This window comes from Salmo salar, chromosome 09, assembly GCF_965601325.2.
Source record: "Salmo salar chromosome 09, fSalSal1, whole genome shotgun sequence".
Taxonomy (NCBI): Eukaryota; Metazoa; Chordata; class Actinopteri; order Salmoniformes; family Salmonidae; genus Salmo; species Salmo salar.
The window spans coordinates 68,630,164-68,652,881 of NC_138299.1; the positions used below are offsets into that span (position 1 = coordinate 68,630,164).

Below are 22,718 nucleotides of genomic sequence, written 5' to 3' on the forward strand. Positions count from 1 at the left end.
GTTTATTGCAATAGAAATAAAAACACTAGTACACTTTTCTAACGTCAACTTGGTTCCATGTATATTACAAATAGATTCAAGGTTACTATGGGAAAGATCCTGTAAGAAAGCTTGTTCACTCAAGTTTCTGTCATTTCATTTCGTGATAATACAAGGTTTGGCCCTATGAATTCTGACATCTCTAACACATGTAATGGGGCAGTGATCACTGACACCTAATGGAAATACTCCCCTAGCTCTATATTTCTCAGGTGCGTTTGTTAGTATTTAATCAAGCAACGAGGACTTTGTAGGCACCTTAAGATTTGGCCTTGTTGGCTCAGTGATTAATTGTGTGAGATTTACCTCAGTACAAAAGTCTTTAAAACTGTCTGAGTCCTGTGTTTTCCAATCAAAGTTAAAATCTCGTAGGAAAATGACTTCAGTTGATATAAAAGTGGCTAATAATTCTGTTAAATGGCTAAGCATATTCTTACTAGCAGAACGTGGGCGATATACTCCAACAATTGTAACTTTACAGTTGTTACCTAATGTAAGACAGAGCCAACACTCCAACTTGATTTGGAATGGAGACAGATTTAATTAGTGCAGTGGACAGGTCATTTTTAGCATAGATAGCAACTCCTCCCGCACCACTCACCCTGTCAACTCTAAAAACATTGTACCCATCCAGTGCAATATCTGCATCATTAGAACTCCTTGATAACCAAGTTTCAGATAAAACAACGAAATCAGGACTAGCCTGAGAAACTAAAATCTTAATAAAATCAACATTTGACAATATACTACGTATATTCAAATGTAAAAACCCAAGTCCCTTACAGTTTTTAAAAACGTGGATTGTTGATATCAACCGGGGTACTTGAGGTGTTTGCGAAAGTATAATCGCCAGTGTGAACAATGTGAATGGGGACAAGATTACTAAGTACATTACCCCTACGTTTATGAAAACGTGGTTAAATGGTAGTCTGATACAATACTTGCTATAGCAATACTGGGACTAACCCTATATCGTTTTTTATTGTTTAAGTACCTTTTCCATGTTGGACGATAGGAGGCAGATGCCATTTTCACCCAGATGAATTCCATTATTGACGAAGTTCCTCTGTTTTTGGAAAAAGCATTCAAAATTGTCAACAAATGACGTGTCCATGTCTTTAGAAAGACGCGTTAGCCATAGATGAAAAGACCACATATGAATAAAACTCTGTCCCACAATGGCGATGAGATTGGATGGCTCCTGAGATAACGATTCTTCCCTCAAGGCTTCGAGCTGTTTCCAAGAGCAACAATAAGTTGTTTCTGAGTCCCTCAGACTTCACTCCCATAATGTAATTTGAACCAGCGTGCAACACAACTGTTGTCAGGTCAGGAATCTGCTTTTTGACTACTGGTAAAATTAAAATGTATTCGGTGACTTTAGCACCTGGAAAACAAAGTGTGCATGTATCTTGGATTGACACTTGCTTTACCATTGAGCTCCCGATTTAAAATGGTAGCTAGCCGTTTACCATTATTGTTTTATTCCGAAGCCTTTTGCACAGCTCCATTTTTATTCTTGGTTTTTCCAACTCCAACTCGGCCACCACAGATCACGGGGATCAGAGCTCAGGATCTAAAGCAGCAAAGCTGTTTGACATCTGGAGAACACTCATTGCTTCCGTCGCTGTAGAGGGTCGAGATAGAGGTCCTCGCTGGCATTGAGTCCCACACCGTACCGCGATGTGTCTCCATGGTTGGATATCTTGATCCACAAAAGAGTCGCTAGCTGCAGCCTCTGGAGAAGAACCAGCATCCCCCGCGGCAATGGCCAATCCAACGACAATAGTCTTCCCGATTGTGAGACTCCCCTCAGCTTGGTGGTGTTTGCTGCCAATGGAGTGGAGAACGAGAAGGTAGGAGGATGTGGCTTCCCCAATAGCTGGTACAAATTAGCAATTTGTTTACTCAAAGTAGCAACTTCTTCTCTATAGCCTTCGGCAATTACTACATTGGAAATTCAGGTGTTTTTCTTTATCTCGGAACTGGCCGAAATAGACACAGCTCCGGCATCTTATATATTGCTTGTGCAATCCAACGACCTACATTGTGCGAGTTGGTCAGCGCATATAAAGCGTTATGTTTGAGGCAAATCCAACACAACACATCACTGAGTACCACTCTTAGTATTTTCAAGCATGGTGGTGGCTGCATCATGTTATGGGTATTCTTGTCATCGGCAAGGGCTAAAGTTTTTGGGGGGGATAAAAAGAAAAGGAATAGAACTAAACACAGGCAAAATCCTAGTGGAAGACTTGGTTCCAACACAAACTGGGTGACATTCACCTTTCAGGAGGACAATAACCTAAACACAAGGCCAAATATACACTGGAGTTTCATACTAAGACGACACTGAATGTCCATGAGTGGCCTAGTTACAGTTTTGACTTAAATAAGATTGAAAATCTATGGCAAGGCTTGAAAATCTATGGCAAGACTTGAAAATGGCTGTCTAGCAATGATCAACAACCAACTTTTTCCTAGGGAGTTTTTCCTAGCCACCGTGCTTCTTTCACATGCTTTGCTTGCTGTTTGGGGTTTTAGGCTGGGTTTCTGTACAGCACTTTGAGATATCAGCTGATGTACGAAGGGCTATATAAAAATACATTTGATTTGATTTTGAAATTTGAACTTGACAGAGATTGAAGAATTTTAAAAAGAATAATGTGCAAATATTGCAGAATCCAGGTGTGCAAAGCTCTTAGAGACTTACCCAGAAAGACTCACTGCTGTAATCACTGCAAAAGGTGATTCTAACATGTATTGACTCAGGGGTGGGAATGTAAAAAACATATTTAAATGAGATATTTCTGTATTTCATTTTCAAGATTTTTGAAAAAATGTCTAAACATGTTTTCACTTTGTCATTATGGGGTATTGTGTTGGGATGGGTGAGCAAATGTTTTATTTAATCTATTTTGAATTCAGGCTGTAACACAACAAAATGTGGAATAAATTAAGGGGTATGAGTATTTTCTGAAGGCACTGTACCAGAGATTTTGTGTGGAGATATGGGGCAGAGATAACACTGACAACAGCAAGTTTGACTGTGCTGACGAGGATTTATGTGTGCGTGTTAATGTTCATAAACATGCCTCTGATCTCTGTTGTGTATGGGGATGGTGGTGAGACAAAGAGAGGACGAAAATGAGAAAAGGCCTTGCTTTGGTGCTTTTGCTGTGAAGTGCTTGTATTGTAATGGGGTGCAAAAGATGTAATTTAGTCACACAATCTCTGAATAGAATTTCCTCATAGTCACAGATCTAGGAAACGCTGAGCTTTTGTCAATCCTACCCTTGACCATAAGGGGGAAAAACTGAACCAGACCTTGGATCAGTATCTGGAAGCAAGCCATCACGACAGGTCTAGGTTCAGCCATTAGACACCACCCATAAAACAAAGCCAAAGAGTGAGGCATGTAAACATGCCTGGGCACGTGCCTGCCTGGCTCTGTCTGATTTCCTCTGTGGTGAATGCCTGTCTGGAGACTTGACTTAGCTTTGGAGATTTACATATAACTGCTGAGAGAGAGAGCGAGAGAGAGCTCAACTTGTTTATGCCTGCTCTTGTGGTCCCTGCAGTCTCATTCTAGTTCAGCGTCTTACTGTGTTTTGGGTTGTTATCAGCCCAAAACCTGTAGGCTGAGTGTGTGCAGGGCTCAAAACTGCGACCAAAACACTTGCATTTGCGACCCTTGCAGTGCGTTCTTTCTTTTTTTGTTATCAAGATTCATTCAAACAGCAATGGGTTTGCAAACAATGGGTATGCAGACCAGGTATTCAGCAAGTTTAGTTTGAAGTCTTGGTTGAATCTTTGCGATGGAAAAAATGATTTAATCAATTTTAGAATAAGGCTGTAACTGAACAAAATGGGAAAAAAGGGAAGGTGTCTGAATACTTTCCGAATGCACTGTACTTAACTATCAAAAGTAAATGTAATTGCTAAAATATACTTAAGTATCAAAAGTAAAAGTATAAATCATTTGAAATGTTAGTTTTTTTTTCATTTACGGATAGCCAGGGGCACTCTCCAACAGAAATAATTTACAAATGAAGCATGTGTGTTTTAGTAAGTCCGCCAGGTAAGAGGCAGTAGGGATGACCAGGAATGTTCTCTTGATAAGTGGGTGAATTGGACCATTTTCCTGTTCTGCTAAGCATTCGAAATGTAACGAGTACTTTTTGATAGATTTTTTATTTATTTTTGTATTATTATTTTATTTGTACCTTTTATTTAACTAGGCAAGTCAGTTAAGAACAAATTAATTGGATGTCTGAGAAAATGTATGGAGTAAAAAGTACATTCATTTCTTTAGAAATGTAGTGAAGTAAAAATAATCAAAAAATATAAATAGTAAACTACTGTACGACTTAAGTACTTTACACCACTGTGTACATGTCTAGACAATAGTGACCCATCCACTTAGCTAGATGTGGCTGGGTGGTTATAGCATTTCTTTCACATTACCCATCAATTTAGACAAGCGTGTCTGGTAGGGGTGTGCCGACATGGCCATACTCGTAATCGTGTCTGTAAATAAACAATTGTTAGTTGGATCGGATGATACTCGTGATCGGGGAAAAAATGGTAGTGTTTTAATATGTCTAAATAGATACCTCCCTCTCACTGCAAAAAAAGCTGCAGATTAGAAGCAGCGTGTGGAGGGGTGGGTGTGTGTGTGTGTGTGTGTGTCCTCAATTTGCAGCGGGCAATTTACTGTCACTCAGTGCATAAGCATTTCATATTTTTCCCCCTTTTTTAGCACATGGCCTCACATGTGAATCCTTAAAGAAATGGGTGGGGCTAAGGCTTAAGAGGATGTGAAAGAGGCTGAATTGTTGTAGACAAAGAAGAGCTCTCCAGTAGGTGTACCAAACATTCGAGGCCATTTTCTGAAAAGTGGGGTTACAAGTGCATCAACTTTCAAAGCAGAATTGCTTTCCCATTCTTCCTTAACTGCAGCGTATGATATACCATTTAGTAGCTCTGAGTCTCTATTTTTATCCAATATAAAAAAACACTTTCAGATTTTGCTACATAAGACCGAATCGAGGTGGTCGGTCACATATATCATTCCCCTCTGCACAAAGTCATTGACACTTAGCAACATTATTTACATTTTAGTCATTTAGCAGACACTCTAATCCAGAAGTATTTACACAAAAAAATTGCACAACAGATTTTTCACCTAGTTATCTCAGGGATTCGAACCAGATACCTAGCGGTTACTAGTCCAATGCTCTTAACCGCTAGGCTACCTTCCACTTGACATTACGTTGCCCTTATGCCATCATGTATTTACTGTAGGACGACATTTGGCAACTAAAATCGAATTACTTAGCTATCGTCAGTAGCTGTAGAGAACAAACAATGATTGAATTGTAATAAAAGGAAACTACTTTAGCCGTGTTCTGTTTTATGAGTAACTGGTGTAGAGTTCCATCAGAAGACATCACGTGTCCAGAAGTCGATATGTGTTTAATCCAAATTAAGTGAAGTTTGAAAGTCCAAGGTCAACCCGAGGTATCGCTCCCTTTTTCTGTGTCAGCTTGTTATTATGTTTTCAGCATTACAGAGGGGGGAAGTGGACTAGTTCATCTTAAATAAATAAAAAATGGGTTATGTTTTCCAAAGGCATAACTACAGATTTTCAGAAACGCACACATTCGTATCTGCTTTCTTGCTATCCATCTCCCACACTCACATCCCACACCTTTGGCATGAGGCACTGGAGTTAATAAGTCAATGTGAGTCATGGCTGATTTTCCCCCCTGGGCTTTGGTACAACACGTGAACTGTGCTGGGTCTATGGTACCCTAGCCTAGTCTAGCCCGGCCAGGTCCCTACATGTGTGTTCAGTGCTTGGTCTATGGTGAACTAGCATAGCCTAGCCCCATAAAACCAATGATTAATGGGAGCGGCCCGTTGTGCAGCGCCATAGTTTTGACTGGCCGTGATTTCCCATCAACCCTGGGCAATAGAGCATATTGTAAAGCCAGCTGCACTTCTTTCGTGATAAGCGGAGCTGGTGTGTGTGTATGTACAGTATTAGGACCGGGGGCAAGGGGGCGTGTCTCAGGTCAAGGTTTCTTTCTCTTTGTTGTTTGTTGTTTGTCCTGCTTGCTTTATGGCCATTAGATAGTGAAGTGAGGGCCAATTTCTATTGAAATGGGGTGCAATTCCTATCTATAGTAGGTTGTGTTTGGGTCTTTCTGTGCATGTGTGCGTGCGTGTCATGCGTAAGTGCGTGCGTATTTGTGTGTTTGAGTAGACATAGCTCAACTGCAATAGTCAGCAGTAGACCAACTAGGTTGTCGGTCAGTGGTTTAACAACTTACTGTTAATTTGAACCTTGTTTTTCAGCGGTTGACCACATGCCAACCACAATGTGGTTGTTCTGTGGACGCCCTTCAATTTGGGACCATAGATGGATTAGCTGACAATGTCACAAAAACGATGTGTGCACTTCCATGGGGCAGAAGTCAGCCTGTTGTGATTCTGGATGGCCAGATTGCTAGCAAGAATGACACTGCCATGTGGGGAATTGTAAGTGGCTCACTTCAGCTCGTTTCATTGATTCCATTTCTTGGTTTGAGGTGTTTTTACTGATTTCATGTTAATGCTAATATGACTAAAATATGCTAACTAGCTAACCAACAACTGTAGTGATGTATTTGAGAGACAAGTGCTCATTGTGCAAATGTATTTACGTTTTCAACAATCTAAGCCAACCCCGTCGGTTTTGCCCCATCGTTGCGCATGCCTCGATTTTGTTGCTAAACAACCAACCCGTCTATTAGAGTAGTGTTTTGGTGCGGTTGAATTAAGTTGTGGTCTGTTGACACATGAGTTTGAAGTGAAGAAATCCCTTCCTCCCTCCATCCTCTCGCTGTTTGTCAGGTAGCTCAGTGCAAGGGTGCTCTCAATGACCCCATATCCCGTGGCACCCGTGCTCCCCAAACACGCTGAGTCAGTAGCCCGGTGGCGTTTGGCTAAAGGGCACCTTTAAGAGAGGGCTTCCACTGAGGGAGAGGGAGGGAGGGAGGGAAGGATAGGTACAAAGAGAAGGAGGGAGAGATAGAGATGGAGAGAGAGAGAGCGAGGTAGAGAGGCGAATAGTGTAATGACTTAACTGTTGTCATTCAGCCTGCACGACAGGGAGTCATTATACCCAGCCCTCTGAATTACAGCCCTTTTCTCTCTCTTTCTGTCTCTCCCTTTTTCTTTTGATCTCTCTCTTTCTCTTAAGAAAACATATATTTTTAGGCCAATTCTGGAGGAATTACCATCTGGTAACATTATTGATAATTCAAAGTCAAACTTTCAAGGACTTTAGGAGCCAAATGATCTGTGAAGGATAGTCTTCATGCTTCTTTTGTCACAATGTTGGTTTAATTCTGGAAGTGCAACAAACAAACAAAATATCTGACGAGGGAAAGAGGATGAAGCAGTTTGGGCACTGGCTTGTTTGTCGTTTTGACATCTTTGAGGAATGGGGATGTCTGTAAGAAAAATTTAAAAAAATACAAGTTCAAAAGGAGGGATGTCTGAAGAAAAAGAAAGAGAGGTTTATGTCACAGTGAGAATGCAGATAGTCACCGTCTCTAGAAAATTGAGAATGTGTTCTACAGGAGAAAGGTAGATGCCTGATGTTTTCTCCACTCAAAGTGGATGTTTCCTGCCCAAGACCAAGCCCTCATGAAACTAATTCATCCCAGGTGTGTGTGTGTGTGTGTGTGTGTGTGTGTGTGTGTGTGTGTGTGTGTGTGTGTGTGTGTGTGTGTGTGTGTGTGTGTGTCTCTCTGAATGTTTGCCTTTATTTTCAGTTGGTATGTCAATATACTTGGCGAGTTTGCATGCTTAGGCTTGCTTACCGAAATGGCAATGGATGCCACCACGATGGAGTCTACTGTATACTGTGCTAGGCTATAAGGTAGCACAGAACAGTCGTGGTGGTGGGTTGTGTTAATCTCATGGCCTTGGTGTGTGTGTGACCAGTGTGCCATTGGTCAACACTGAGGCAAGGTAAACTGCGCACACACACACACACACACACACACACACACACACACACACACACACACACACACACACACACACACACACACACACACACAGATGTGTAGTAAACAGGCACGTAGATTTAGACAGATTCCCGTACACACACACACACACTGATGTACAGTAGACACCCTTACACACACGAGCACACACAGACACACACAGTGCACTTTCAGCTGCTATTAGTGGTAAGGCAAGCTGTGGTAAAGAGCCCAGAGGGACAGAGAGGAGTCGTCTCCAGCAGTAACATGACTCCCCCTGGCCTGTAGCAGTCAGCTGTCTGGACCCTCTTACTACCACCAACTTAAAATGGAGATGATTATGATGATCACAGATGGCTACCACTGCTTATATAGTTTAAAATAAACAGTGATTATTTTCCACTGGCTAATGCCCTGCAATGCATTGCGGTCATTGTCCATGAATGAATTCCATTATACCACATCACCTTTGTTGGCATAATATTTCACATTTCTTCACATAGGGTATACAACATTTCAGGAGCCCCTATTCACATAATGGATATATTATATGTTCTCTTACACGTTTCCCTTGTCTCCACATGTATTCCCTCAGGCCATGGGATATTCAATCCGTCACTACACAGCTATGTTGGCTGTGCAGGTGTTCAGAACCCTGTCTTAATAAATGAGGAATGGGTTGCGCTAGGGAGAGTAGATCTGATCTGCTGACACTGTCTATTGGGACTGGCTGGTGATGCCATGCAGATGGATGGCAGACTCTCTCTACGACACCCTATTAAAACCCAGCTCCAGGACTTTAACGCCTTGAAATGCTAACACAGGGAACTGATTTAATGATCCTTAATCTGCCCATGTAGAGGAATGAGAATCTGTTGACTGGTGACTGGCTCTATGGGTCTTTTCATAGTGGCTAAAGAGAAATTGGTTGGAAACCCTCTAATCTACTGATTTAGGATGGGAAGGCGCTCTGTTATTGACTTTGCTCTGTGGATCCTGTCAATATGGTTGACGCGAAATTGCCTATCCAATAGTAGTATTGTGTTATGGATCTGACATTTAAAAGCTAGCAGATTGAATATAGTGGAGGGAAAATGTGCAAACTGTGAATAAGTGTATGCTAACTGACTGCCTCCAAAATCATGGATCGGGACTAACTGGTCATTGCTTTCGTTGACTTGACGTGTCACAAGAAAACATGCAAAAGCTCTGATTGGATTACCACAAAAACCTAGCCACTATGCTATTAACTCCCCTCTACTGTGTTCATCAGGTACGGGTGACACTGTGGCGGTGATGATCACTGAGTCGTACGGCAAGGAGATCCTGGGTCTGCTGGAGAGGAACCTGACGGTGCTGGTGAGTGTGGTGGTGGGCCAGCGTGGCCAGGCCAAGAATATCAACCGCGGCTCCCTGGTCTTCGTCTCCATCTCCTTCATCGTACTCATGATCATCTCCTCTGCCTGGCTCATCTTCTACTTCATCCAGAAGATACGCTTTACGAACGCACGTGACCGCAGCCAGGTAGGACATAGAGTATGTTTGCTAATGGTTACACTTTTTTTACAATATGGTATTTATTTGTTTTTTATGTACTTAGGGTCAAAGATGGGCAAAAGATGCATCAAAATGTATCTTGTTACAAAAATACCAATTTATCAATGTACTTTTATAGAGTTGTATTTTGATAAAATACAAATACCTACAGGTATTTTGTCATTTCAAAATACATTTCCCAGTACACGCCTTCACTACAACAACATTCTCAGTAACGGTAACAAATAAACACATGACTTGCTATGACTGTGATATGTGGTTGTTTATCTACATTAGTTGAATGCACTGCCTGTTTTATTTAAAAAAATATATTTAACCTTTATTTAACCAGGTAGGCTAGTTGAGAACAAGTTCTCATTTGCAACTGCGACCTGGCCAAGATAAAGCGTAGCAATTCGACACATACAACAACACAGAGTTACACATGGAATAAACAAAACATACAGTCAATAATACAGTAGAACAAAAGAAAACAAAAAGTCTATAAACAGTGAGTGCAAATGAGGTAAGTTAAGGCAATAAATAGGCCATGGTGGCGAAGTAATTACAATATAGCAATTAAACACTGGAATGGCAGATGTGCAGAAGATGAATGTGCAAGCAGAGATACTGGGGTGCAAAGGAGCAAGATAAATAAATAAATACAGTATGGGGATGAGGTAGGTAGATAAATGGGCTGTTTACAGATGGGCTATGTACAGGTGCAGTGATCTGTGAGCTGCTCTGACAGCTGGTGCTTAATGCTAATGAGGGAGATATGAGTCTCCAGCTTCAGAGATTTTTGCAGTTCGTACCAGTCATTGGCAGCAGAGAACTGGAAGGAAAGGCGGCCAAAGGAGGAATTAGCTTTGGGGGTGACCAGTGAGATATACCTGCTGGAGCGCATGCTACGAGTGGGTGCTGCTATGGTGACCAGTGAGCTGAGATAAGGCGGGGCTTTATCTAGCAGAGACTTGTAGATAACCTGTAGCCAGTGGGTTTGGCGACGAGTATGAAGCGAGGGCCAACCAACGAGAGCGGACAGGTCACAATTGTGGGTAGTGTATGGGGCTTTGGTGACTAAATGGATGGCACTGTGATAGACTGCATCCAGTTTGTTGAGTACAGTGTTGGAGGCTATTTTATAGATGACATCACCGAAGTCGAGGATTGGTAGGATGGTCAGTTTTACGAGGGTGTGTTTGGCAGCATGAGTGAAGGATGCTTTGTTGCGATATAGGAAGCCGATTCTAGATTTAATTTTGGATTGGAGATGCTTAATGTGAGTCTGGAAGGAGAGTTTACAGTCTAACCAGACACCTAGGTATTTGTAGTTGTCCACGTATTCTAAGTCAGAGCCGTCCAGAGTAGTAATGCTGGACGGGCGAGCAGGTGCGGGCAGTGATCGATTGAATAGCATGCATTTAGTTTTACCTGCGTTTAAGAGCAGTTGGAGGCCACGGAATGAGAGTTGTATGGCATTGAAGCTCGTCTGGAAGTTAGTTAACACAGTGTCCAAAGATGGGCCAGAAGTATACAGAATGGTGTTGTCTGCATAGAGGTGGATCAGAGAATCACCAGCAGCAAGAGCAACATCATTGATGTATACAGAGAAGAGAGTCGGCCTGAGAATTGAACCCTGTGGCACACCCATAGAGACTGCCAGAGGTCCGGACAACAGGCCCTCCGATTTCACACACTGAACTCTATCAGAGAAGTAGTTGGTAAACCAGGAGAGGCAATCATTTGAGAAACCAAGGCGGTCGAGTCTGCCAATAAGAATGTGGTGATTGACAGAGTCGAAAGCCTTGACCAGGTCGATGAATACGGCTGCACAGTAATGTCTCTTATCGATGGCGGTTATGATGTCGTTTAGGACCTTGAGCGTGGCTGAGGTGCACCCATGACCAGCTCTGAAACCAGATTGCATAGCGGAGAAGATACGGTGGGATTCGAAATGGTCGGTAATCTGTTTGTTAACTTGGCCTTCGAAGACCTTAGAAAGACAGGGTAGGATAGATATAGGTCTGTAGCAGTTTGGGTCTAGAGTGTCACCCCCTTTGAAGAGGGGGATGACCGCGGCAGCTTTCCAATCTTTGGGAATCTCAGGCGATATGAAAGAGAGGTTGAACAGGCTAGTAATAGGGGTTGCAACAATTTCTGCAGATCATTTTAGAAAGAGAGGGTCCAGATTGTCTAGCCCGGGTGATTTGTATGGGTCCAGATTTTGCAGCTCTTTCAGAACATCAGCTATCTGGATTTGGGTGAAGGAGAAATGGTGGGGGCTTTGGTGGGTTGCTGTGGAGGGTGCCGGGTAGTTGACCGGGGTAGGGGTAGCCAGGTGGAAAGCATGGCCAGCCGTAGAGAAATGCTTCTTGAAATTCTTAATTATAGTGGATTTATCGGTGGTAACAGTGTTTACTAGCCTCAGAGCAGTGGGCAGCTGGGAGGAGGTGCTCTTATTCTCCATGGACTTTACAGTGTCCCAGAACTTTTTTGAGTTAGTACTACAGGATGCACATTTCTGTTAGAAAAAGCTAGCCTTAGCTTTTCTAACTGCCTGTATATATTTGTTCCTAACTTCCCTGAAAAGTTGCATATCACTGGGGCTATTCGATGCTAATGCAGAACGCCACAGGATGTTTTTGTGCTGGTCAAGGGCAGACAGGTCTGGAGTGAACCAAGGACTATATCTATTCCTAGTTCTAGTTTTTTTGATTCGGGCATGCTTATTTAACCTCTATGGGCAAGGCGGGACGAATTCGTCCCACCTACGTAACAGCCACCTGAATTCAGTGGCACGATTTTTGAATCCTTTGAAATACTATTACTTCAATTTCTCAAACATATGACTATTTTACAGCTATTTAAAGACAAGACTCTCCTTAATCTAACCACACTGTCCGATTTCAAAAAGGCTTTACAACGAAAGCAAAACATTAGATTATGTCAGGAGGGTGCCCAGCCAGAAATAATCAGACACCCATTTTTCAAGCTAGCATATAATGTCACAAAAACCCAAACCACAGCTAAATGCAGCACTAACCTTTTATGATCTTCATCAGATGACACACCTAGGACATTATGTTATATAATACATGCATGTCTGTTCAATCAAGTTCATATTTATATCAAAAAACAGCTTTTTACATTAGCATGTGACGTTCAGAAAAAGCATACTTCCGGGGAATTTACTAACAGTTTGCTAAATTACTCACGATAAACGTTCACAAAAAGCATAACAATTATTTTAAGAATTATAGATACATTACTCCTCTATGCACTCGATATGTCCGATTTTGAAATAGCTTTTCGGATGAAGCACATTTTGCAATATTCTAAGTACATAGCCCAGCCATCACGGCTAGCTATTTAGACACCCGGCAAGATTAGCCTTCACCAAAATCCTATTTCCTATAAGAAAAATGCTCTTACCTTTCCTGTTCTTCGTCAGAATGCACTCCCAGGACTTCTACTTCAATAACAAATGTAGGTTTGGTCCCAAATAATCCATCGTTATATCCAAATATCCTCTGTTTTGTTCGTGCGTTCTAGACACTATACGAATGGTAAATAACGGTCGCGCACATGGCGCATGGCGTGACAAAAAATGTCTAAATATTCCATTACCGTACTTCGAAGCATGTCAACCGCTGTTTAAAACCAATTTTTATGCCATTTATCTCGTAGAAAAGCGATAATATTCCGACCGGGAATCTGCAATAAGCTAAACAGCCGAATGAAATTTCTCCACGGGGGCGAATCGTGCACGCGCCTCATTCAATGGTCCTCTGATCGGCCACTTGGATAAGGCGATAATCTGTTTCAGCCAGAGGCTGCCTCGTCATCGTTCAGGTTTTTCCCAGGTTCTGAGAGCCTATTGGAGCCCTGGGAATTGTCACGTTACAGCTAAGATCCTTACTCTTCAATAAACAGATGCAAGACACACGACTCCTTGTCAGACAGGCCACTTCCTGCATGAAACCTTGTCAGGTTTTTGCCTGCCATAGGAGTTCTGTTATACTCACAGACACCATTCAAACAGTTTTAGAAACTTTAGGGTGTTTTCTATCCAAACCTGAACAATAATATGCATATTCTAGCTTCTGAGTTGGTGTAGGAGGCAGTTAAAAATGGGCACATATTTTTTCCAAAATTCTCAATACTGCCCCCTAGCCCAAACAGGTTAAGATGGTGAGGAAGGCACTTTTAAAGAATAGCCAGGCGTCATCTACTGATGGGATGAGGTCAATTTCATTCCAGGATACCCCGGCCAGGTCGATTAGAAAGGCCTGCTCGCAGAAGTGTTTTAGGGAGCGTTTGACAGTGATGAGGGGTGGTCGTTTGGTCGCAGACCCATTACGGATGCAGGCAATGAGGCAGTGATCACTGAGATCTTGATTGAAAACAGCAGAGTTGTATTTGGAGGGTGAGTTAGTTAGGATGACATCGATGAGGGTGCCTTGTTTACGGATTTGGGGTTGTACCTGGTAGGTTCATTGATCATTTGTGTGAGATTGAGGGCATCAAGCTTAGATTGTAGGATGGCCAGGTTGTTAAGCATGTCCCAGTTTAGGTCACCTAGTAGCACGAGCTCAGAAGATAGATGGGGGGCAATCAATTCACATATGGTATCGAGGGCACAGCTGGGGGCAGAGGGAGGTCTATAGCAAGCGGCAACAGTGAGAGACTTGTTTCTGGAAAGGTGCATTTTTAGAAGTAGAAGCTCGAGTTGTTTGGGTACAGACTTGGATAGTAATACAGAACTCTGCAGGCTATCTTTGCAGTAGATTGCAACACAGCTCCCCTTTGGCAGTTCTATCTTGGCGGAAAATGTTATAGTTAGCGATGGAGATTTCAGGGTTTTTGGTGGTTTTCCTAAGCCAGGATTCAGACACGGCTAAGACATCCGGGTTGGCAGAGTGTGCTAAAGCAGTGAGTAAAACAAATTTAGGGAGTAGGCTTCTAATGTTAACATGCATGAAACCAAGGCTTTTATGGTTACAGAAGTCAACAAATGAGAGCACCTGGGGAGTGGGAGTGGAGCTAGGCACAGCACTGTTGGCAGACCGGGGCTAGCAGTTAGCAGACTGGGGCAGGCAAGCTAGCAGTTAGCAGACCGGGGCTAGCAAGTTAGCCTTTGGGGGACGTCACGATGGGGGTAAGTCTGTTTTTGTCTCTTCATGCGGTGACGTCGATAGACCAGTCGTGGATTAGTAGTTAGGGTTCCAAGTAGCTCTAGGTAGCTAGCAGGCCGGTTAACAGAATGTAAGTCACTCTGGATAAAACTCTGGATAAAAGTGTCTGCTAAATGACCAAAATGTACATGAAAAAATGAACAATTGCAAAGCACAACAGGTATTATTATTATTGGCCTTCTTTCGGGGGCGGAGCTCATTATAATAATACCCAGCATGCTTTGCAAGCAATAATTTTTTCATTTACATTTTGGTCATTTAGCAGACACTATTATCGCACCATAGTGCCATCAGACTTCTGATACCAATGCAGGGTGAAAGGGGGCCACCAAATTATGAACCACTATAAAAAATTGTACAGACAAATACAATTGTACAGGTCTCAAAAGTATCTTGTTACAAAATACATTGGATTGTAGTTCAGGCCATTTGAAATACAAGTTACAAAATACTCAAAAGTATTTGAATTACGTATTTCAAATATATGTAACAGAAAAACAGCACATCTTTTCTTAGCGTCCAATCCTAATTTGAGATCCACACATCTAGCTCATAGTTACCACACTTGAATGGTTTTATTGCAGTCAGGTACTAATGGTATTAGTTCTCCCATTATATTTTTCTTAAGAATGGAGGCAGACGTCTCGGTATTAATACCCAGGGCTACAAAAAATCCAGCTGCTTTTAAAAAATGGAAGTTAACAATTGAGTGCAAACATCTTTAGATAGTGGTGACAAATGTTGTTGAGGCATATGCCCTCAATGTCACTTTGACATACTAGTATTCAGTCGACTGTCTGTGAGGACTCATATCAGGTAAAGGAAGTGGATAGCAGGTGAAGCGCCAGTCACCTTCATGACCTCCAGTTGTTGACTGTATGTCTGGCTCGGTTGACCTTCCTCTGCTCTCTCTCTCTCGCTCGCACGCTTGCTCTGTACCCTCTCTTTCTCTCTCTCTCTTTCTGTCTCCCCCCTTCTCTCGCTCTCTCTCTGTGAGAGGAAGCAGCCATGAAATGTTTATGTGTTAAATCGTTCATGAATCCTTAATGGAGGGTCGTTGTTGTAAAACTCTGCTTCCTTAGCGTCTGGCATCTTTAAAAATACACACACACACCCTTTTTCAGTTGGTCTGGTCTAAGATACTACCTTTAGTACCTTAATTGTGCCCGAAATTTAAGCCAGGATAGTGGAGGACAGTAGAGGTTAGTGGGTCTTGTCCCAATTATTTTAAATAGCCTAATTTCCTTTTGTCCTTCCCTCTGTGGTATAAACCTTCAATGTCGTTTCACAACTGTGGAAAAGGAGACAAAACAAGGAGCCATTTAAGACTGTTTACAAGCTGATCTATGTAGCGTCTGACAGGGCGAGACTCCTCACTAGCTAGCTATCTATCTATCAGAAACAACCCCTCACCATCTGTGTTTATGTGTGGTCACTAAATACTGTGGGCCACTAAATGCTGTGGATCACTAAATACTGTGGGTCACTAAATACTGTGGGTCACTAAATACTAATTACTGGGAGTTTAAAGACTATCACTCACTGTCTCTCCTCTCTGAGGCGGCAAGAGGTCACTAACTTTTGTTTGTTTTAGTTTAACCCCACAAACTAATTAAACTGCCTGGTCAACTGCTTCTGTATGTTTGCAAAGCTCACATGTTCTCTCTTTCTCACACACACGCACGCACGCACATGCACACACGCACGCACATGCACACACACACACACACACACACACACACACACACACACACACACACCGCAGTGTATTCTTTCACACTAGAGTGCAGTATTAATCAGTGGGGGCTGTGTTAATGAGTGAAGATCCACTTAGGTCAGTGAGATAAGTCCACTACACTCACACTGAGCCATAGTAGTAGTTAATGGGAGGGACCAGACCTATTACTCCTGCTGATCATTTGGCACAGGGGGAGTGTCACTCACCCTCACACACACATGCACACACTGTCTCTCTCACTCTCAATCAATGTCACTGTGTCTACAGTACTGGTGCTAAATCAGCAGCCTGTTTAATCAGTGGAAAGAAACTGAACAAGGTCTTTCCCTTCTGCAGCATATGTGCTTTACAAATGTCTGTCTCTCTCCACACTGTGAATGCATAGCTAAAATTAGACCCTGACTTCTAAGCTTCGGCATCTGTGCAAGGATTGCGCTACTTATTTTCTCAAAGGGTTCTAGAAACATGAAGAACCATGCCTTAAAGATGAGACAGTGTTCTGTTTCTTTGTACACTGTGACCTCACAATTAACATTTTCTTGTTCTTCTTCTCCAGGGTATAATACTGCAAAATGCTTATGATTCTGGCTCTGGGTCTTTTAACATTGTCCCAATGTACTGAACCTCACTCATTGGCACCTTATTCTGCCCTCGGTTGAAAAGTCCAAAGATCAATTATTAACACTATTTTTACAGTAAAACTTGCCATGTCTTCGGTTGACTGGGCTAGAGCTCAATGTACTGCACTATTTTTGTTCCAATGGTTCAAAAATGTTTAAAGCAAAAAGGTTCCCAACCATTGAAATGAGTGTGAATGTCATTTATGTCCTTCAATTAGCTATCTCTAATGCTACACTATGGAGTTTTGGGAAATTAGTTTGAGAAGAGTCATTTGTGCTGAATAAGGTATATTTAATTGTTCTTGTTAATTCAACCTTCAGGCTACATTTTCTCTCCATATTCACCTTTATATTCTCCCTCCTCTCTCTCCACTTCTCTTTCTCCCTCTCTTTCTCTGTCAGCGTCGACTTGGAGATGCAGCTAAGAAAGCCATCGGGAAGCTGACAACCAGGACGGTGAAGAAAGGGGACAAGGTACACCTGCCAGCACTGCTTTCTTGTTTCAAGTTTCACTTTTTTTTATGTCACGTGCACAAATACAGTAAAATGCCTTTCTTCCACGCTCCAAACCCAACAATGGAGTCATGAATATCAATGTAGCACTAAAAATAACATAAGGTAGAACAAAAACACACGAGAAAAACAAATAAGAAATAAGAAGAACATGAGAAAGTAAGAGGCTATATACAGGGTCAGCTTCAATACCATATTTACAATATGCATGCAGGGAATTCGGAGTGATAGAGGCAGATATGTATAGGGGTAAGGTGACTAGGCATCAGGATATATGATAAACAGAGTAGCAGCAGCGTGTATGATGATTGTATGTGCATGTGTGTAGAGTCAGTATACATTTGTGTGCGTGTTGTGTGTGTGCTGGAATGACAGTGTGAGTGTGTAGAGTCCTGTTAGTGTGCATAGAGAAATAAAATACAAGGGTAAACTCAGATAGTCCATGTAACCATTCTGTTAGCTATGGAGAACATGGGGATGAAAGCTGTTTCGGAGCCAGTTGATGTCAGACTTGATGCACCAGTACCAATTGCCATGCGGAAGCATGGAGAACAGTCTATGGCTTGGGTGGCTGGAGTCTAATGATTTTCTGGGCCTTCCTTTCACACCACCTGATATAGAGGTCCTGGATGGCAGGGAGCTCAGCTCCAGTGATGTACTGGGCTGTCCGTACCACCCTCTGTAGCGCCATGCGATCGAGGGTGGTGCTGTTACCATACCAAGCAATGATGCTGTGAGTCAAGATGCTCTCAGTGGTGTAGCCGTATAACTTTTTGAGGATTTGAGGGTCCTTGCCAAACCTTTTCAACTTCCTGAGGGAGACGAGGTGTTGTCACGCCTTCTTCACGACTGTGCGCGTGAGTGGACCATTTTAAGTCGTTAGTGATTTGAACACCGAGGAACTTGAAGCTTGCGACCCACTCCACTGCAGCCCTGTCGATGTGGATGGGGGGCGTGCTCACCCCCCGGGTTTCCTGTAGTCCACAATCATCTCCTTGGTTTTACTGACATCGAGGGAGAGGTTGTTATCCTGGCACCACACTGCCAGGTCACTGACCTCTTCCCTGTTAGTCTCATTGTCGCCGGTGATTAGGCCTAAAACTGTTGTGTCGTCAGCAAACTTGATGATGGTGTTGGAGTCGTGCGTGACCACGCAGTCATGGGAGGGGACTAAGCACACACCTTGTGGGGGCCCCCGTGTTAAGGTTCATCTTGGTGATGTTTCCTCCCCTCACCACCTATGGGTTGGTCCATCCAGGAAGTCCAGGATCCAGTTGCAGAGGGAGGTGTTCAGTCCCAGGGTCCTAAGCTTAGTTACGAGCTTGTCAATGTCACCCCCTGTCCATACGAATACAGTAGAACTGATCTACAGAACAACATAGTCCACAGCGGGAACCATGCTCCATTCCGGATCTGGAGAAGATCCAGTTTAGCTGACCTTGGTCAAGCATTGTCTAATTGATGTTAGGAAGAGGTGATGAATGCAGTAGCTAGTCCAGATTAAGATGTTCCTCTCAATACCCGTCCATACTTTCCTTTCTTGGGTCTTCTTCCCTTCATAACCAATGATTGGTGTCAGGTTTGCCATTGGTGATATGGCATCCGCCATGTTTCTCTCACTAATCAAGTCCTTCCAGGGTCTGTGGCCCTGAAGCATCTGACACCGGGACGTTTATCATTGGATTAGGCTTTCTTCTTTATTTATGCCTCTCACATAGGGTTTACAGCTCTGGATGAGGTCATCAAAGGTGACTGATGAGTGTATGGACGGATGATAGGGCAGGATGGCAGGCTGCTGAAGGATCAGCTTAAAGGATGTCGTTTAGCACCGACGTGGGTTGTGGGGGTGGGTAGGTTATAAAATACAAGCAGAGAATGGCTAAAGCCATGCGTGTCAAGGGAGAGGATTGATTTATTGATTGAGGGATCTTCCGCTCTTGTGAATGTTCAATACAAAACCTGCTTGTGTTTATTATTAAAATATTCCAGAATATGTGGTTGGTAGTCAGCATGAGTAACCAGAACAACTAAACAAAGACCCAAGGTTAAAATCCTTTCTAAATCCTCCTATGAGCACACCAGATGTATTTCTCACATTGACACATGCAGGAACTGAATCTGACTGAAAATGTATAATGCTATTGATGTGTAACGGAGATCCTTAGAATGTCTCAAGTGAAGACAAGCGTCAGGGCTGACGGGGCATGGAGGAGAATGTTGGGCGTTGTGGGAGAGTGTTGGTCCCCTCCGTCCAGCCTCTTCCCTTCTCACCTCTGAGCCCTCGTCAAGGGTGAGACAGGTCTCTGGCCATGAATTAACCATGGGCCTTGGAGTGCGCTGCAGAAATTGAAACCTTCCATCAGGAGGAAGTCTGCCGGGAGTGATTGACCGCACTGAGCCGGATGTCAAGGCTGGATATTGAGGAAGGGAAGGAGGAAGAGAAGGGGGGGGGGGGGGACGACTAGGAGTTGGAGATTACCGGCAGGCACTAAGGGGCCAAGGCCCTTGGTAGAAAATACAGCCTGTTACGGTGATGACGGAGATGAAAACGGGCTACAGTGTCACCGGTCACAAATAACCTGCCAGTTTATCAGGCCACGACGTCTCTCTGGACAAGGGGTTATGTTAAGCCATCAAGCACGGGCATGGTTTGGACGTAAGAGCACGTAATGGAGAGATCTTGCCTGGCCATTTGCGAGGACTGCTTGCGAGATCTGCAGTCGAGAGATAAGGAGATTATACGTGATACTGTCCAGACACAATACGAGGCATTCTAGCCTAGCTGCCCTTTCCTTATTGACACAACCTTTATACGGTCATTACAGCAAACACATAAGTTCACTGTTTGTGGACCCATGCGGGAATCAAAGCAGTAACTTTGGAGTTACGAGCAACATACCCCAACCAATTGAGACATAACTTCTACTGTGTATCAGACCTGCATGTAGCAGCACTCACTGCTATATTGCGGCTGCTATGGAGGTCTGTTGTTACAGCTATGAAGGTCATTAGTTTAATTAAACATTACTGCACAGCCAGAGGGACATTTCCTTCATGGACCTGTCGTCCGCTATCTGTTCAGGAACAACAACATCACTGTCCAACTCAAAAGGGCCAAGCTATTGATCAATTGATTTAAAAGACCAGTGCCAACATTAAAAGGTCAGTGCCGTCACCTATTTTGCCAGGCACTGGGACAGGCCCGTGTCAACTCCGTCAATGCCGACGCTGGTCACGTTCAATAGTGCACTGGTCAGCTCCGTAAGCCATTAATCACAGTCCACATAGGACACGTTCAGGCCACATCAGGGGCTATTCCATCACATCCGTAACCGAAAGATAAAACATCCGTTGTGTCTCATAGTGCAAATCGACTTGTGGTGAGTAACTCTATGATCTCTGCTCTTCTACAACCCCTGTCATCCCTGGGCCCTAGAAGTCTCAGATTCTGACATCTTGAAAATCTGCCGTTAGTGACACAGATCTGCTTTATTTTAGCAGAGGCCGATTTCACACAGGGACTGGGGCCTCATTTTTAAACTCTGCATATGTACAGAATATACCCCAAAACGTTCCTGAACCACTTTTCACACAGAAGTTGACATTTATAAAAAAATGTTACTTTAAGAGAGAGTGCACGTAACTTCGAGCAAACTTTAGACCATGCGTGTGCACAATTTATGGTGGTTGAAGTATTGCATTGCAAGCAGGCAAGTGGTATTTTGTGCAAATGGGAGATAAGATTACATGCCTTTTCATAAAAAAGTTAAAAATATAACAACAAACTACAATAATATGCCGTTAGGACTCTATTTCCTGATTTATTTTATTTGCATACTCATTGCAAAATAAATTCCTCACGTTTTCCGACTGTGATGGTTTCACACTCCCAAAGTAGCCTAAACAAATGTCAGATGTGTCATTTAATTAGGCCTACTTCACAGTACTAAATAGATAACTTATTTCAAGTAGGCCTGTTTCGCTCATTATAATCCGGATTGCGGTTATAATGTTGGCTACATTAAGATAACGGTAGAACAGACAGTTCACCTTGTAATTTCAAATGTCTCAAGTAGACCAAGACAACGTTTCAGAATTTGCGGGCAGCGAGCATATTTAGGTTGGGGGTAAAAGTTGATGCAAAACATTGTTAAATAAAATGTTCTGCAAACTCCACAACAATTTTTCATAGTTTATTTATTTCAGAAATAGTCACTGTCCTTTGCTGAATACTACAGTGAAAGTCTGAGTCACTGCAAAACATTCTGGCACCACTTCCAAGAATATCTGATCTAATTTGTCATGGCTCTTTCTTTTAGAAACTGCTGTGGCCTAAATCCAAAAGTTCCAAATCAAACCGCAAATAAAGGCGTTATTTTCACCATAAAAGGTAATTGATGGGCGTTTTCCAGGTGGAATTATAATGCTCGTTCACAATATGCACAGTTTACGAAGTTATGATTTATAACGGGAAACATGCGCATGTATAGCATGCGGAAAGTAAAAAAAAAAAAATCTCTCTCTTTTTAGAAATGGCGCACCCAGATATTTAGTGTGACATTTACTCAACGGTTATATGCCCTGGTCTGTGCTGTGTGCCTTGGCCTCATTCTGTGCCAGCAGTCGCTGTAGACGACAGCATTCATATTTAATCAGGCGGCCATTTACAGCAGCCAGCCCCACTAGGTCAGATGGGCCTCACAACTCTGTTTTGTTCTCTATATTGATCTCTGCATGGCAACCTGGTACAGATCATTTTCTGTTCTACACAAGCTATCAGACTTTATCAATACTCGAATACTCAGAAGTACTGCGCATCCAATTTTGCCAACAGCATGGCCAGTTCTGATGGCTTGGTTTGTTGGAACAAAGTTAAGTTGGCAATTTGATTTCTGCAGGGGCCTTACATACTCGATAACTATAAGTCACTTTGGATAAAAATCTCAGCTAAACACATACATTATTGTTATTATTATCAGTATTTTACATTGCCTGGTCCCACATCTATATGGGCTTAAGCCAACTCCTCTGA

At 42.8% G+C, this 22,718-nt stretch overlaps 1 protein-coding gene across 5 annotated transcripts in view; it reads left to right on the forward strand.

Annotated features, from left to right (window-relative positions):
* Positions 1–22,718, forward strand: part of LOC106611591 (E3 ubiquitin-protein ligase RNF130) — an 81,341-nt gene that overhangs the window by 44,108 nt on the left and 14,515 nt on the right. For 3 of the 5 annotated variants that reach the window (XM_014211969.3, XM_082955881.1, XM_014211972.3), the window contains exons 4-5: positions 9,355–9,617; positions 17,576–17,647. In XM_014211969.3, coding sequence (XP_014067444.1) covers positions 9,355–9,617; positions 17,576–17,647 — 335 coding nt within the window. The remainder of the gene's footprint in view (positions 1–9,354; positions 9,618–17,575; positions 17,648–22,718) is intronic. The other 2 variants (XM_014211971.3, XM_082955882.1) reach the window with 1 other exon arrangement.